Source organism: Mercurialis annua, linkage group LG2, assembly GCF_937616625.2.
Source record: "Mercurialis annua linkage group LG2, ddMerAnnu1.2, whole genome shotgun sequence".
Classification (NCBI taxonomy): Eukaryota; Viridiplantae; Streptophyta; class Magnoliopsida; order Malpighiales; family Euphorbiaceae; genus Mercurialis; species Mercurialis annua.
Window position 1 is genome coordinate 6,902,515 of NC_065571.1, and position 14,582 is coordinate 6,917,096.

The window sequence follows — 14,582 nt, forward strand, 5'->3', positions numbered from 1 at the left end:
TGCAATACTAAGATATGAAAGGCTACCAGAGTTTTGTTGTAAGTGCGGTATTATAGGGCATCCAATACTAGAATGTCCAATTATTACCTCTGAGTTCAAAGAGTACAAATATAATGACCTGATAAGAGCAGGACCGTCGCAGATGCTGACCAGCAGAGGAAAGAGAGGAAGACCGGCGACGGAGAAGAAAACAGATATGGAAGATCACGGTGTTTTTCATGAGACTCCGGTAACGGCAGGAGACAAGAATTCTGTTTCAGTCGTTAAGGAAGGAGGATATATTTCAGCCATTGATAAAGGAAAATCTAAGATTCTTCCCTTAAGTATTGTTGACCAAACAACTACCAAGTCTGGCAACGTTATTTTAGGAGAAGATTTGGCAAAACAGATTTTGAATTTGGTCGAAGTTGATATTGACAAGGATATTGAATTTAAAGGCCAGGAGCTGATGGCACTATCAAAGTGTATTAATTCAGATCCAAATGTTGAAACAATTGGGCCAAGTAAAAGTTGACCCAGAGGCAAAATGAAAGGGCCTAAAAAGCCTAATCTAAAATTTAGCCCAATTCGCAAAATCAAAAAAACAAGTCGTAGCAAAACGATGTCGTCAATAGATGTTAGCCATAGTAGATTGGATATTTTGGGAGAGACTCAATGAGGAATTGAGGGGAAAATTCAAACTGAACATTCTTCTGCAATTCGATCTTTAGAGTGGACGGCTGAGGAAGGTGTTTCTTTGAATGATTTATCAATGGTGGATCTTGCGATGCAGGTCCACCAAGATGAATGATCATCTTAGTTTGGAACGTTAAGTGATTAGGCTCTACTAGAACGTTTCGAAATTGTGCGAGCATGTTAATAATATCAAGCCTAATCTTATTTGGGTAACCCGCTTGGTGGTTAGAAAAACCCTAGTCGATGACTGTATATTTACAGTTCTCATCATCTCTTTTAGAATAGTTCACTCAATGTGTTGAGGAATCGTTCTTTTTTTTGTAATTTTCATTATTATTAATGGAAGTTTTAGACTTTGAGAAAAAAAAATTGACATGTATTAGATTATTTTTAGGGTTAATTCCATATAAAATTACCACATTTACACATTTTTTTATTTTAATCACGTCCTTTGAAAATTGTCAAATAAAATCACCACCTTTCATTTTTTTGCAAATCTATCACGAATGTGAAAATTCGGTGTATCTTTACTGACTCGACAATCGGAATCAACAAGAAAAGAGTAAGAAGAATGTATTTTGTATGTTAATAGGGCATTAGTCAGATTAAAACATATATTTGGGAGAAAAAAAACATCAAATTTTATTCATCGATGATAGATTTGCAAAAAAATGAAAGGTGATGATTTTATTTGACATATTTGAAAGGACGTGATTAAAATAAAAAAACGTGTAAAGGTTGTGATTTTATATGAAATTAACCTTTATTTTTAAAATTTTATAAAAATATATATTAATTTTATATAGCTGCGTGGCGTCCACCTAGGTAAGTCGGTGTACACATCTGTCTCTATATATTTTAATGAATGGCAATCTCGGAATTTCATAAAACACACAATCCCTCTCCGATTGTAGTCCACTCCCTTCTCCTTGCCGAACCCTAATTCTCAATTTTCTTTTTTATACCCCAAATTATTCTCCTCAGAATTTCACAAATTTCCCCAAAAATTTGTCAAATCCTACAAGCAACCAATGGGTTCAAAATCCAGAAGCGATAATCCTCATACCGGCGACGGTGCCAGCCCTGGGTTCGTCTCTTTCTTTAGGAATCAAATTGATTTTTTTTAAATGTGTTCTCTAATCTTAATCGTTTATTTGTTTGTTTTCTGTGTGTTTAGGAAGATTTTTATTGGAGGATTAGCTAAAGACACCACGTATGGTAAGTTTATGGTTTCTGAGCATCTGCTTTTTAGTTAAATTTTATATGTTACATCTTGTGATATGAAATTAAATTGAATTGAACTCTTGCAGCTACGTTTAATAAGCATTTTGGTAAGTATGGAGAAATTACTGATTCAGTAATTATGAAGGATCGGTACACTGGCCAGCCTAGAGGATTTGGTTTTATTACTTATGCTGATCCTTCAGTTGTAGATAAAGTTATCGAGGATACTCATATTATCAATGGGAAACAGGTAAATATTATTTTTTATCTTCCATAGGTAAATTTTTTTATGTAATGTGTAAATTTTATGCATGAATGCCCAAGTAAGCAAGCTTGGACTCTTGGGATGATGTTGTTTGTTTAGTTTTCATGCTGTATCCATATGTGTCATAGAGATTCTATGTTTTGGTTCGTGGGTTGTTTTTGGACATAAAGTTGCCCTTTTTGTTTGTTTGATGTAACCTTGAGCTTTGATTTTTAAGGTAGAAGGTTGTCTGTAAGTTGGGTTTAAGGGTAATTTTTTGGTTTGCTCATCGAGTAGTTGCTAATTGAACATTTACTACATAATCTGTATGAAGGATCCCAGTTACCTTAGGCTGGTTAGGTAGCTTGTCATTTGTATTCTTAATGTTTGCTTTAATTTTCAGTGTCTGGTTTAATAATTGCTGGTGGAACAGGTTGAGATTAAGAGGACAATACCTAAAGGTTCTGGGCAATCGAAAGATTTCAAGACTAAGAAAATATTTGTTGGTGGAATTCCATCTGCTGTCACTGAAGGTAATGAATCCAAGCTTCTTTTAGTTTTGTTTTAAGGTGAAAGATAGACGATTGTTTTATGGTGCTTCTTTTACACAATTAAAATTGGTGTCTTTAAACTTTTCAGATGAACTTGAGAACTTCTTTTCAAAGTATGGGAAAGTGGTGGAACACCAGATCATACGTGATCATGAAACCAACCGTTCACGAGGATTTGGTTTTGTTATTTTTGACAATGAAGATACTGTAGATGAAATGTTAACCAATGGAAATATGATTGATATGGCTGGTACTCAGGTGAGCTTGGTTAAGTTGGCCCGAACAAATATTAATATAAAGAGATCCATTTTTGTGGCGTTGCATGAACTTGCGTTCCCGTCTGTTTTATTATTCCTTTTTTTTTTCTTCTTTTAAAATTTTTTGTCAGTCTTTGGATTTTGTTAAGTACTGTTAGTTCTTTCCTTGGTTAATGTTTGTACTAATGTAGAAATGAAGATTTTCAGGTTTAGATTCCAGGAAAGGGCTAATGATAGTTTGGCTCCTGCAGAACCTAGGTTAACTAAGCTGCTTTGTTGTAGGTGGAGATCAAGAAAGCTGAACCAAAGAAAGCCTCCAACCCACCACCTGCTCCTTCATACGGTAGTAACTCTAGGAGTCGTTCTTACAATGACAGCTATGGTGGATTTGGAGGTTCTTATGGGGGGTTTGAGGGAGGTTTTGGATCCGGTCCTTATAGGACTCCTGGGGGTCTGGGTGGTAGACTTAGTGGATATGGCTATGGTAATGGTGGTGGGGATATTGGTGGGGGCTATGGAAATTTTGGAGGGGGTAGCTTAGGAGGTTACCGAGGTGAACCTTCCCTTGGTTATTCTGGTCGTTTTGGACCTTATGGCGGCGGTGGGTTTGGTGGAGGTTACGGTGGCAGTGGTATAGGAGGTTATGGTAGGGGAGGTGAGGGTTATGGAAGTTATGGAGGTGCGGGATATGGTGGTGCTGGGGGTTATGAATCTGGTCCAGGTGCCGGTTATGGAGGAGCAGGTGGTATGTATGGAAGGGGAGGCTATAGTGGCACTAGTCGATACCATCCCTATTCAAGATAGAATGAAGTGTGATGCAGTTGCTTAAGCTTTGCCTAGAAGTTTCAAATAGTTTAAAGCATTGTGAAGTCCATAGGCACTTTCTTACATGCACTAGAAGTCTCATATCTCTGCAATTGAGGAAGCTTTAAGGATAAGAAAGAAGACCACTGAATTAGAATATTTCTATGTATTTTTTAGACAGATTGCTTAGTTTTGATTTAAGGTGTCACTTGTTCTAGCTATTATTGATATAGATTGTGTATTAGACATAGTTTCTCGGAGCTTATTGCTACTTTCCTTTAGTTTTATTTAGGTAGGCATCTTGCAATTGATACCTATGCTGGATTATCTATTCGACTTAGCAGTCGGATCTTTAATGTTGATGCTTTAAATCAGATTCAGTTAGAGTTGTTGCTATAATTAAAAGGATTAGGCATGCATTTTTGTTGGCCCTGTTAAAGTAATAACAAAAACTGTATGTTAGAATATGCCAATAGAAAGGCAATCTCTAGCGGGTCGAATATGCGAATGAATTCGTGACGGGTTATCTTGAATACCTCTTGGTAAGCTTTGAAGATAGAAACTGAGTGCTTTGGTTGGTTAATATAAATATAGGTGTCTTTAATTTGATGTTTAAATGCTTTCAAAGTTGATTATTTCTTAGTCTGTAGCTTTTCACTACATAGATAGACTATTATCTGGAGATGTGGTTGGACGCCTTCTATAATACCAACATATTTATGTGTATGCCTGGTGCTGATTTTCTTGTTTTACGGACTCGGAGAGGGCTCTCTGTGATGTGTTCCCCAGAACGAGATTGGGAGGTTATCCAATTCCGATTGCTTTTTTGCTGTTGTTTTGACTTACTAATTTGAATGTGTATTATCAAGCAATGGACCTTTCTTTTCTTCTGTTCTCGCAGGTTTTTAAACATTCATGCTGGACTAATTGTAGTGTCTTTCATGTTGTTGTACCCCTTGCTTTCCACAAATTGTAAAGATAAAATTTTGATTCTAATGAGATCGTATTCTTAAATTTAATGGATGAACAAATCCCAACTAATGTGAAGTAAAACAAGCTATTGATCGGATGTATCTTTCTGTATTCTCGACCCTCGTAGTAATTGTCTTTAATGGTAATGTGCCGAGTATTAGTATTCTATAGTTAAAAAAATTCAAATGTTAAAGAGTTCACTTAAACTTATAGACAGCCTCCATTATTCGAAAATTTCATGAAGTTGAATAATTTTATTTAACATCCCAAAGTTTGAAAGGTGAAATCTTTAAATGGTAAATGTTGATGTCAAAATTGCTTGTCACATTGCTACATTGTCACATTACTTGACAACCATATTCATGTGCAACCATGGTTCTATCATTGGCTCTGCTCCTGTATTAGAGATACAGCTCAAGTTCAATTAAACCATCTAATAAGACGTGCCGTAAGTAGGTCAGCTGCTAACAATTCAATGCTAATATTGCAAGAAAAAGAAAGTGAAGTATACAAAGAAATACCGAACATCACAAACTAGATGAATTATAGATCATCATAGAATCAAGCACATAAGCTCCCGCCTCATTTTATTTTAGCCTCTGTATTAATCCGAGGATCATTACTTTCGAAACTCAAGTTTCTCGGCAACGTTTTTAGCACTTTTCTCTTTACGTTGCCAGCAGCTGAAACAAGGCGGATAAACATAAACGTCTTCTCCTTGTCGCCCATCCTTTAACTACAAACATAACACGAAGTTCATTGTGAATGAGCAGCAATAAGAATTCAACAGTTACTCCATATCTACACAGCAAAAAATAAATTGAGTGATTTTAAACAACCGAGAATCAATCTCTTTAAGTGTCAATTGTTTTATGTATTGAGTTGAGTGTACGTATTGTGTTTCTCTTTTCACCAAAACTACGTCGTTCTTTTTAAAACTAAGCATTAAAAAATTACAAAATAAAAGATAAAAAAGAGAAATATTGTATTTTTTGGACTGTTGAGAAACGACGTCGAATCAATCACTGACGTTGGCTTAGAAACAAACTAAACTCTCGTACTTCTCTTTCAGTCTCAGTTCTCAAACCAAATAAATAATCTCGCCGGCGATTCGAAATTAGCATAACCGGAGAAGAAGATGGGAGAGGTGAAATACGAGATATCACAGAACGCTTACATAAAGCTAGTACTCCACGCAATCAAGCACAAGTCAACATCAGTTAATGGCGTTTTACTGGGTCGATCTAATCAAAACGACGTCGTGGAGATCGTCGAATCCGTTCCTCTTTTTCATAATCCCCACTTAGGTCTTCTCCCTCCTCTCGAGATCGCCTTAATCATGGTAATTTCCTTATCACTGATCCTAATCCTTTTTTTTTACATCATTATTAGTTGTTTTTGTTCGTTAATTTTATTGGGTAATTTAGTCTATTTTGAATGTCGTGCAAGTTCAATTCAATTGTGCAAAAACTGTATTATCTTGGAAGAAACTTTCAATTGGCTGAATTTATGGACTGATTACTAATTTGTAATTTCGAGTATAGTTTGATGATTTTTTGTATTTAATGTATAGATAGAGGACCATTATGGAAGTCAAGGACTGGGTATAGTAGGGTATTTCCATGCAAATGAGAGGTTTGATGACAGTGAGCTTGGTAATGTTTCTAAGAATATTGGGGATCACATTTTTCGCTATTTCCCTCAAGCTGCTATTCTCTTGGTATGTCACTCTTTATTTAACTTTTTGTTGCTGTTTGAATTTGATTATGAATTTGGAAACTGTTTTGGCTTGAACTTTTCTGCAGTTAGATAATAAGAAGCTGGAAACATTACCAAAGGGGAATCAAAGCCCTGTTTTGCAGGTTAGTTTTGTTTTCTCTGTTCTGTTATATTTGGAATACTTGGAGGATTATGTAGGAAGGAAAACGGGTTCCTGTTTCTATGTAGGGTGCTTGAAACAGTTGAGAGATCAAATAAATATTTTAGCTTTAGGTATTGTTTTTGTCAATGGATGAATGGCCACTTGTTTGCCCTCTATGCTAGATTACAGAGTTCCTCTCTACTGCTATTTATCCTGAGGAACAATTTGGTCAAGTGATGAAAATGTAGTGGTTTAGCTGCCTGTTGTTTTATTAGAGTAGTGGTCAATTGGCTATGTGAAGTGTCATTATCCAAATTTCAGCTCTTTTGCGGTAGCAATTCTATGATTTGATCTTGGCTTATTAGTTATTTGGTTGAAATTTGTGGAGTTTTGTTGCTTTGAATCAAATTCTTAATTCTCTTCTGCATTCTTTTTATGATGAACATGGTTCACAAATTATCTATGAAGCACAGACACGGATACATGAACAGGTATGGGTACGGGTACGACACAGTGAACAACTGTTTTTGAAAAAAAAAAAAAAGACACGGACACGGCGGGGACATAGAAAATATATATATATATATATATATAATATTGTAAGTCATTCAATTTAAGTAAATTAAAAAAAAGTTTAAAATTCATTGAAATTGACTCCAATATTAAGTGTTAAACACTCCTGGCGCGTCCCTTGGAGTGTTCCTGGCGTATCCCCTCCTTTCAAAAGTAAAAACTGTTGGAACACTTATTTTGACGTGTTCCATACGTGTTCCTGCCACATCCCCATGTCTCCCCCTTGCATAAGAAATATCCGAGAAGCATCGGTGCTTCATAGGAAATCATTAATTGATTATTTAGGGGAGGACCATTTTAGTTAGAAAGATGGTTGCCAGCATTGACATTGCATAAGTTATGCTTTTACGCACTTCTAATTAGATATAGGTTGCTATTAGGAAGAAGCAGCCATCTTCTAATTAGATTCTATAACTTATGCATTGACATTGCATAAGTTATGCTTTTACGCACTTCTATTTTAGTTATGTGCATCAATTTAGTCCTTGATTTAGTTATAGGTTGCTATTAGGAAGAAGCAGCCATCATAGCCAACTTTCATTTTTCTAGAGTTCAGCATGTTTTAATTTGACTGTTGAGATCAGTAATTGCAGTTAATTTATTCTCTTCATCTCCTTGCACTAGCTTTATGCAAGGGATGCATCAAAGAACTGGAAGCTAGCTGGATCAGATGGAGGTAGCAAGTTGATTCTGAAGGAGCCAGCAGCAAATATTGTCTTGTCGGATTTTATTTCTTCCAAAAAATGGCAGGATGTTGTGGATTTTGATGATCACCTTGACGACATTACTAAGTAAGTGTAGTGTCACCTGTATGCATTCCTGTGCATTTGGTAGTACAGAGCACATGGATTGATAAGTTTTGAACAAATCATATCAAAAAATCATAACGAATCGTCTTTCTTTATTTTCAGGGATTGGCTGAATCCCGATCTCTTCAAGTAGTTTTGACCTCCGCAGTGAATTCCAGATATTCTTTCTTGCTGTCGCATCTAGTTAACGTTGATATGATGCAACAACTTGATCGGTGACAGAACAAACCTGTAAAGAATTAAAGTGTCGTGGATAGACAACAGGTTTCAGGTTTCCTTTAGATAAGAAAACTTTGCAGAGTGCCTCAACAAAACATCTATTTTGTGTTAGATTTTGAAGTTTTTAAGATTAGGAACTCAATGTGTTCTTTGAGGAAATATATTTATTGTAGTTTTGCTTTAAAAGTTGGAATTACATGCTATGAAAAAACTTTTTTTTCCAGCAAATTTACTTACATGACCTTCATTTTAGTGATAAAGATGTAGTATTAGTTTGAGAAATGAATTTCTTTTTCATCTTCTACCATATCCCAAATTGTCCAATTCGCTGGTCTCCAACGAGAGAAGTAGCAAATTAGTTAAAGCAAGCTTAATGCCTGGTTCTTTAAAGAGTGCAAATGTAATGAATTATTTGCCTGTAGTTTCTAAAGTCTTCAAATGTAATGAATTATTTGCCTGTAGTTTCTAAAGTCTTTGTGTGAGCATGTTTTGTATGATTCTAATGTATGTTCATGCTCTGTCCTTCTATGTAACATTGATGGATTTAATCAAGATTGAACTATTTCATCTCTTTAACTGATTCAAAATCTTAAAAATACAAGACACAAACCTACTAAAGTAGTCAGTGGATTCGGTTAACCAAATAATAATAAGAAATAGAATAAAGAAAAACGAGAAACATCCGATTAATTCAATTGTTTTGGTTAACCTAATTTTAAAACTCTTAATATATGACTGAATCAAAAGAATGTAATAATTGGATCGATCAACTGAACTCGGAATACATTTCCACGTCGATTGTAATATTAGTCAACAACTTACGGGCAACATGTTCGTTTTTAAAATATACAGTTATTGATAGACAGTTAGACACAACACAAATATCTTCCTCATGTTGCTATGAACATTCACTACATTTTCACGTCACGTAAATTCAGGGTATACGTTTTGTGTCAATTTTTCGTAATTAGTTTTCTACTCATGCAAAAACCATGACTCCACATTCCAGGGGCCATGCACAATTCTTCTTATATAAACTCCTCTAATTCTCAATTATACACTACCACACGTATTTGTAGCAATCACTAAGATAATGGTTTCACTACTAAAATGCAACGTAGCAGGTTTCGTGGCGCTAGTAAGCTTAATCAGCTTCAGTTTTGCTAGTAGGCTTCTGTTTGACAGCACTTCCGATGACATTTCCGCTAATATTGGTGGGAATTCGATCCCATTAATACCGGTGCAACGTAGTCATTGGCCTGATGGAAGCAGTAGTACTGGCGATTCTGATGATTTTAGCGGCGGAAGCTCGTACGGAGATTGGGTTCCAGAATTCGGAGGAGGTGGTAGTTTAGACGGAGCAGGCAACTTCGGAGGCTCGTACGGAGACTGGGTTCCAAATTTCGGAGGAGGTGGTAGTTTAGATGGAGCAGGCAGAAACGGGGAATTTGACAGCGGTAGTACCGATGTCGCTATAGATAATATACCAAGTATAGGCGACGAAGAAGGAAAGAGAGCAAGCAGTCGAATTCGTACCCTTCCTGTAATAAATCAACAACATCCAATTGGTGACGACACTATTAGCGGCGACAGAGAAGGAAAGAGAGGAAGCAGCAGTCAAATCCGTACTCTTCCTGTAATAAATCAACCACTGTCAATTAGCGACGACACTGACGATACTATTGGCGGCAATAGCGAAAGGAAGACAGGAAGCAGTCGATATCATACACTTCCTATAAATGATCCACTTTCAATTGGTGACAAAACTATTAGCGGCGACGTAGAACGTAAAAAAGTAACTCAATATCATACTCTTCCTATAAATAAACCCTTTTCAATAGGTGATGAAACTATTAGCGTTAGCGTAGGTGGTTACAAAATGAAGAGGGACGATCCGAATGAAAACAAATGATAGAACCGCACCAAAGAGAAGTTGAGCATGAAACAAGCTCAATAAATATTAAAATAAGCTCAATTTCTTTTATATGTTTTACTTAAATAATCATATTATACAAACTATGAACATATATGAAGATTATTTCTTTACTTCAAGGTGCAATTTCTAGACTAATTTTTATTGTTTTGCGGTTATCAAATTATAATTAATACTTTTGCATAACCGTAATCAAATTTTTCTCGTACGGCTTATTGAACGTTATGACATTGCTTCTTAATTATTACAATCCAATACATAGCTTAAATGAAAAAGAATTCAAGTCTAACTACATTCTACTTCAAATATATAACACCAAATCAAATTGAAACATAAGTTAAAAAACATTCTGGAGTTACAAATTTCATGCATAAATCTAAATCGCTACCTTCAATATCACTGAACAACCGGACATCCCTCGGCGACAACCCCGGGATAAGTCGGACATTTAGCCAACGGACAATGATCGCTGCTCTGCAAACCCCACCAATCGGGACCATAAATGTTATAGTTTTGCAGAGCAAAGAAAATAATAATGCCCATAAATCCAACGCCAGCATCAAGACCAGCCGACAGAATATAGTTATGCTTAGCCCACCACCCCTTGCTTCTGTTATAAATATAGTAATTGAAAAAAGTTCCGACAACTCCCCAAGTCCAATAATGCACAGCTTTCGCGGGCGGCATACCTGAGATCGACTGTATCAGAACCGGCACGTGAATGTTCTTGATAAATTTGTTATTCGGATATTTTCGCGCAAGTAGCCAGGCCGGAACTGGGGCTACTAATCCTATCAAGAAGAACCAGTTCATCTTTGTGTAGACACCTAGTTTTCCAAACATTCTCATAGGGCCGATGACTCCCCATATGATTGATGCGTTGTAGAAAACGTCGTCCCCGGGACATGTCCATGGACTACCTTCGGGTAACATGTCGGGAATACAGATGTTTTCGACATTTGTTAGAAGCCACCATGCTGTTCCGAAGCAGACTGATGAAGCTATTATTGTTCCAGCTAACTGAACCATTCATTAAACAAGCAATAAATTAAAATCATAGCAATAAAGTAGTAACGATGAATGAATTGAAGAAGAGATACCTGAACAAAGAACATGGCTTTAGGTGGGATTTTCATGTAGTGGCCTAATTTGAAGTCTTGAACAAACATGAGTGCTTGAGTCATGCTAATGTATCCATAGGTCTTAAAAGCCACATTTGCAAGAGGTTTACCAGGATACATATATCCAATTATCAACTCTGTTATCACATTTAGCCCCATTTGCTGTTCCATCACAACATTTTCATTATTACCCAATTCAATTTGGTATCAAAACAGTGTATGTTTCGCCATTTTTTTCGTTAAAGAAAATATTCGATGTTCCGAATTACAAAAGCACGTTAAAGTTTATATTTTGTTTTGCAATTAAACTTAAAAATAAAAGCAAGCAAAGGATGTACATTACCACATTGGTGGTGGCCTGAATAATTCCGATGGGTAGAGTGAAGAAAAATGAAATAGCACAAGCAAGAATAAGTCCCCACCATGGAAGCTGCAATGCTTTATTAAAACCTTCAACTGCAAGAAGGGATAAACCCAAGGATATAATGGCAATAGACAAAAACCACCACTCTGGAACTTGTTCATAGTTCTTCTTCATAAGTCTTGTATGAACATCTGTAAACTGGTCTTGGATTGCTCCCTTTGTCTTCATCCACATTTTCCATATATTCCTGTTAGAATTTCCATTCCAAAAAAGAGTTACATAATCGGTAGCGGGTAATTACGTACTATATCAATTGACCTGAACTATATTCAATGATATAGTTCGATTATTCAATTTGATTCGGTTTTTACACACTGCTATGCGACAAGTTCAAACCGTAAACAATAAATTGAAAAAATAATAAGTAAAAGGACAGAGAACGTACTTTCCATCAAAGAGAGCAACATGAGAAAGAGTAGCCATGAGAGAAGCAAAACTTAATCCATACGCAAACGCAAACAGAACACTCAGATAAAGCTTGCTGTAATCGTTATACTCCGTCAAATTAATATCGAAATTTTTCTCGTTCAGAATTCTCGAAATGTTGTACGGTCGACCGTCAAAATCGAACGTGTGAGACGAAATAATTGGGTATTTCGTGGCATTAAAAGCATTAGTCCAGTAAGCAATAGGGACCAAAATGTACAAAAAGATTATAAACCCGGCCATAGTGTTTGCAATGGCGAAGAACGGTACGGCTAAAGGACTGAGCAAGAAGCTACTAACGGTGGACCAGTCGAGGCCGAAGGAGCCGATTCCGAGGCCGTTTAACCCCGAACCGAGCTGCTGAGCGAAGACAGAGTCTGTCCATATCCAGCAGACGAAGGAAAAGGCGGAAATGGAAGGGAAAAGGTAACCAGGGATAATGTAGTAAGCGAAACTTCCGATGAATACCATTGTGAAGAATTGGATTCGACTCAGTCCGTTTCTTGGTCGCTTTTCTTTTTCATGTAATGCTCTGTAATTTGCAGAATTTAAAGATTTCAGCCATGGATTCGAGTTTGTTTTCTTGAAATTGTACTATAATGTAAATATAATACCTGAATAGAGAAACTTGCACCAGGTTTTGAGGCCACCACATGAACGGGGAATCAACCAGGATTTTTCTGAACATTCCAGCCCATCCATAACCAAGCAACTACATTTTTATAGAAATTGATTGTAATTCACAAAAGTCATACAATTTTCAAATTTCATGAATAATTAGCCATAATTTAACAGAAATATAATGGCAAAATCATACCTGAGTAGTTTGCACGAGTATCATAGCAGCAAGAGGATTCAGAGGCCTCTTATAAAAGGCCTTGACAGCAGTAAGAATATGAACAGCATAAACACCGTTATATCCACAGTTTGCAAATATAGTAATCAACGTATGTTCTTTCACATTAAACGGCCCCGGATTCAACGAAAACGACCATTTCGTGAACGGAAATTTCACTTCTTTTTCTGGTAGAATTGCAGCCATCATCTTTCCTAGCGGAAGAACCACAATTTGTGCTGAAACTGCCGTGACAACGAGCTGATTGGTTCGGTATGAGAAGAATTGGTTCACGAATGCTAGAAGAACACACGATATCACCCCGAGCAACCATGTTCGGAATGTTAATACGGGTTGCGTTGGATCATCGGTGATCGGAACTGTCAGCCTTACTTGCTCTATTGGACTGTCGTTCACTTCTTCATCATCTACCACTGCGAATATTAAAAAATAGAAAATTTCAGTAATTTTTATCTTGTACTATAAAGAAAAAGCTGAATTATATATTAAACGCTGAAAAGAAACGTTAAATAAATGATAGAAACATAAAATGCTGAAATAAAAAACGTTGAAATGAGATAATATTATCGGGTTAAATACAAATTTAAACACGAATTTTAGCGTGATTTGCAAATAAAATTTAAGCTTTAAAACTTGATAAGAGCGGTCATCATGTTAATGTATCGGCAAATTAGTAAATACTGATGTAGACATCAGAATATACAGTATTCTAGTTGTCACAACAACACTTTTTCTACGGGAAAACATGTCGGTATCACAATTTGTCAAAATATAAAAATTAGTAATCGATTATATCAACTTTTCACGCCACAGTTCATATTTTTTTGCAATTGATCGAATTCTGAATCGTGCGAAAGTAATGCTAAAACATTAACAATGAATAGGAAATGCTAGAACACAAAATGCTGAAACAAGAAACTTCGAAACACGAAAGATGAAACAAGAAACACTCAAGCATTTTCCGAAGCAGAAACGCCGAAGCATTAATTACCTTTTGTTTCGATGTGAGATTGATTCTTATCCGGAAACCTCGACTGAGGACCCGAATCCCCTTTCGAACTCGCCATTTATCTCCTTCTTTCTTTCTCCTCCGTCTTCTTCTTTATCTTATTATTTTCTTGAACTCAGATTTCACTTTCAAGAACCTGTCATTCAGTTATTTACAGCAATGTTTCAATGGAAACCAACTGTTCTTTAAACGTCATAAACTTATAAGATTCAATGTAAACAAAAATGTATCTTGAATGACATATTGTCTACATGCTTTGTCAAATTATTATTACTATAAATAGAGACACATTATCAAGATAGAGATTCTTTATATTGAATTTCTATGTAATAGTAATTCATAAGATTCAATTTAATTTGGAAAGTTTTTTTTTCTGTCTTGGTTTGCTATATGTGTCTGTATTTGTGCGTAATTAGTGTTTAGAAATTAAAGATTATTGCTAAATTTAGACATTCAAAAAAGAAATGATTTTATTTGTGGATATCAGAAATTAAAGGAGGATTAATCCATGTTTATTCACACCCAGTAGTGCAAGGTGTGGAAGCCGGAAAATTAGGGTTTACTGTTGTCATTTTGAAACTGTCCAGTGTTACATTAGATGAGACATTTCAGGAAATTTTTGAA

At 35.9% G+C, this 14,582-nt stretch overlaps 3 protein-coding genes across 3 annotated transcripts; 2 read left to right on the forward strand and 1 right to left on the reverse strand.

The window, feature by feature from the left end:
- The first annotated feature begins 1,555 nt into the window (after positions 1 to 1,555).
- LOC126669483 (uncharacterized) lies at positions 1,556 to 4,139 on the forward strand. Its single transcript, XM_050362961.2, has 6 exons — positions 1,556 to 1,762; positions 1,853 to 1,893; positions 1,986 to 2,149; positions 2,577 to 2,676; positions 2,783 to 2,952; positions 3,234 to 4,139. Exons 1-6 carry the CDS (start codon positions 1,707 to 1,709, stop codon positions 3,753 to 3,755), a joined length of 1,053 nt encoding a protein of 350 aa, XP_050218918.1. The 5' UTR covers positions 1,556 to 1,706; the 3' UTR covers positions 3,756 to 4,139.
- Positions 4,140 to 5,778: 1,639 nt separating this feature from the next.
- LOC126670508 (ER membrane protein complex subunit 8/9 homolog) lies at positions 5,779 to 8,417 on the forward strand. Its single transcript, XM_050364259.2, has 5 exons — positions 5,779 to 6,069; positions 6,301 to 6,447; positions 6,533 to 6,589; positions 7,786 to 7,952; positions 8,073 to 8,417. Exons 1-5 carry the CDS (start codon positions 5,866 to 5,868, stop codon positions 8,101 to 8,103), a joined length of 606 nt encoding a protein of 201 aa, XP_050220216.1. The 5' UTR covers positions 5,779 to 5,865; the 3' UTR covers positions 8,104 to 8,417.
- Positions 8,418 to 10,334: 1,917 nt separating this feature from the next.
- On the reverse strand, positions 10,335 to 14,330 carry LOC126669806 (oligopeptide transporter 1). The gene is made up of 7 exons (XM_050363367.2): positions 13,941 to 14,330; positions 12,911 to 13,362; positions 12,708 to 12,805; positions 12,053 to 12,625; positions 11,587 to 11,854; positions 11,223 to 11,405; positions 10,335 to 11,142 (listed from the first exon to the last, which is right to left on the reverse strand). Exons 1-7 carry the CDS (start codon positions 14,014 to 14,016, stop codon positions 10,519 to 10,521), a joined length of 2,274 nt encoding a protein of 757 aa, XP_050219324.1. The 5' UTR covers positions 14,017 to 14,330; the 3' UTR covers positions 10,335 to 10,518.
- Positions 14,331 to 14,582: the final 252 nt, after the last annotated feature.

Excerpts from the sequence above, each read along its gene's own strand:
- LOC126669483 (XM_050362961.2), top strand. The coding sequence starts at position 1,707 with ATGGGTTCAAAATCCAGAAGCGATAATCCTCATACCGGCGACGGTGCC. Across the intron at positions 1,894-1,985 it reads AGCTAAAGACACCACGTATG|CTACGTTTAATAAGCATTTT; the intron begins GTAAGTTTATGG and ends GAACTCTTGCAG. Across the intron at positions 2,150-2,576 it reads ATATTATCAATGGGAAACAG|GTTGAGATTAAGAGGACAAT; the intron begins GTAAATATTATT and ends CTGGTGGAACAG.
- LOC126669806 (XM_050363367.2), bottom strand. The coding sequence starts at position 14,016 with ATGGCGAGTTCGAAAGGGGATTCGGGTCCTCAGTCGAGGTTTCCGGAT. Across the intron at positions 11,855-12,052 it reads GTTGCTCTCTTTGATGGAAA|GAATATATGGAAAATGTGGA; the intron begins GTACGTTCTCTG and ends AAATTCTAACAG. Across the intron at positions 11,406-11,586 it reads TTCAGGCCACCACCAATGTG|CAAATGGGGCTAAATGTGAT; the intron begins GTAATGTACATC and ends GTGATGGAACAG.
- LOC126670508 (XM_050364259.2), top strand. The coding sequence starts at position 5,866 with ATGGGAGAGGTGAAATACGAGATATCACAGAACGCTTACATAAAGCTA. Across the intron at positions 6,448-6,532 it reads CTCAAGCTGCTATTCTCTTG|TTAGATAATAAGAAGCTGGA; the intron begins GTATGTCACTCT and ends ACTTTTCTGCAG. Across the intron at positions 7,953-8,072 it reads CACCTTGACGACATTACTAA|GGATTGGCTGAATCCCGATC; the intron begins GTAAGTGTAGTG and ends CTTTATTTTCAG.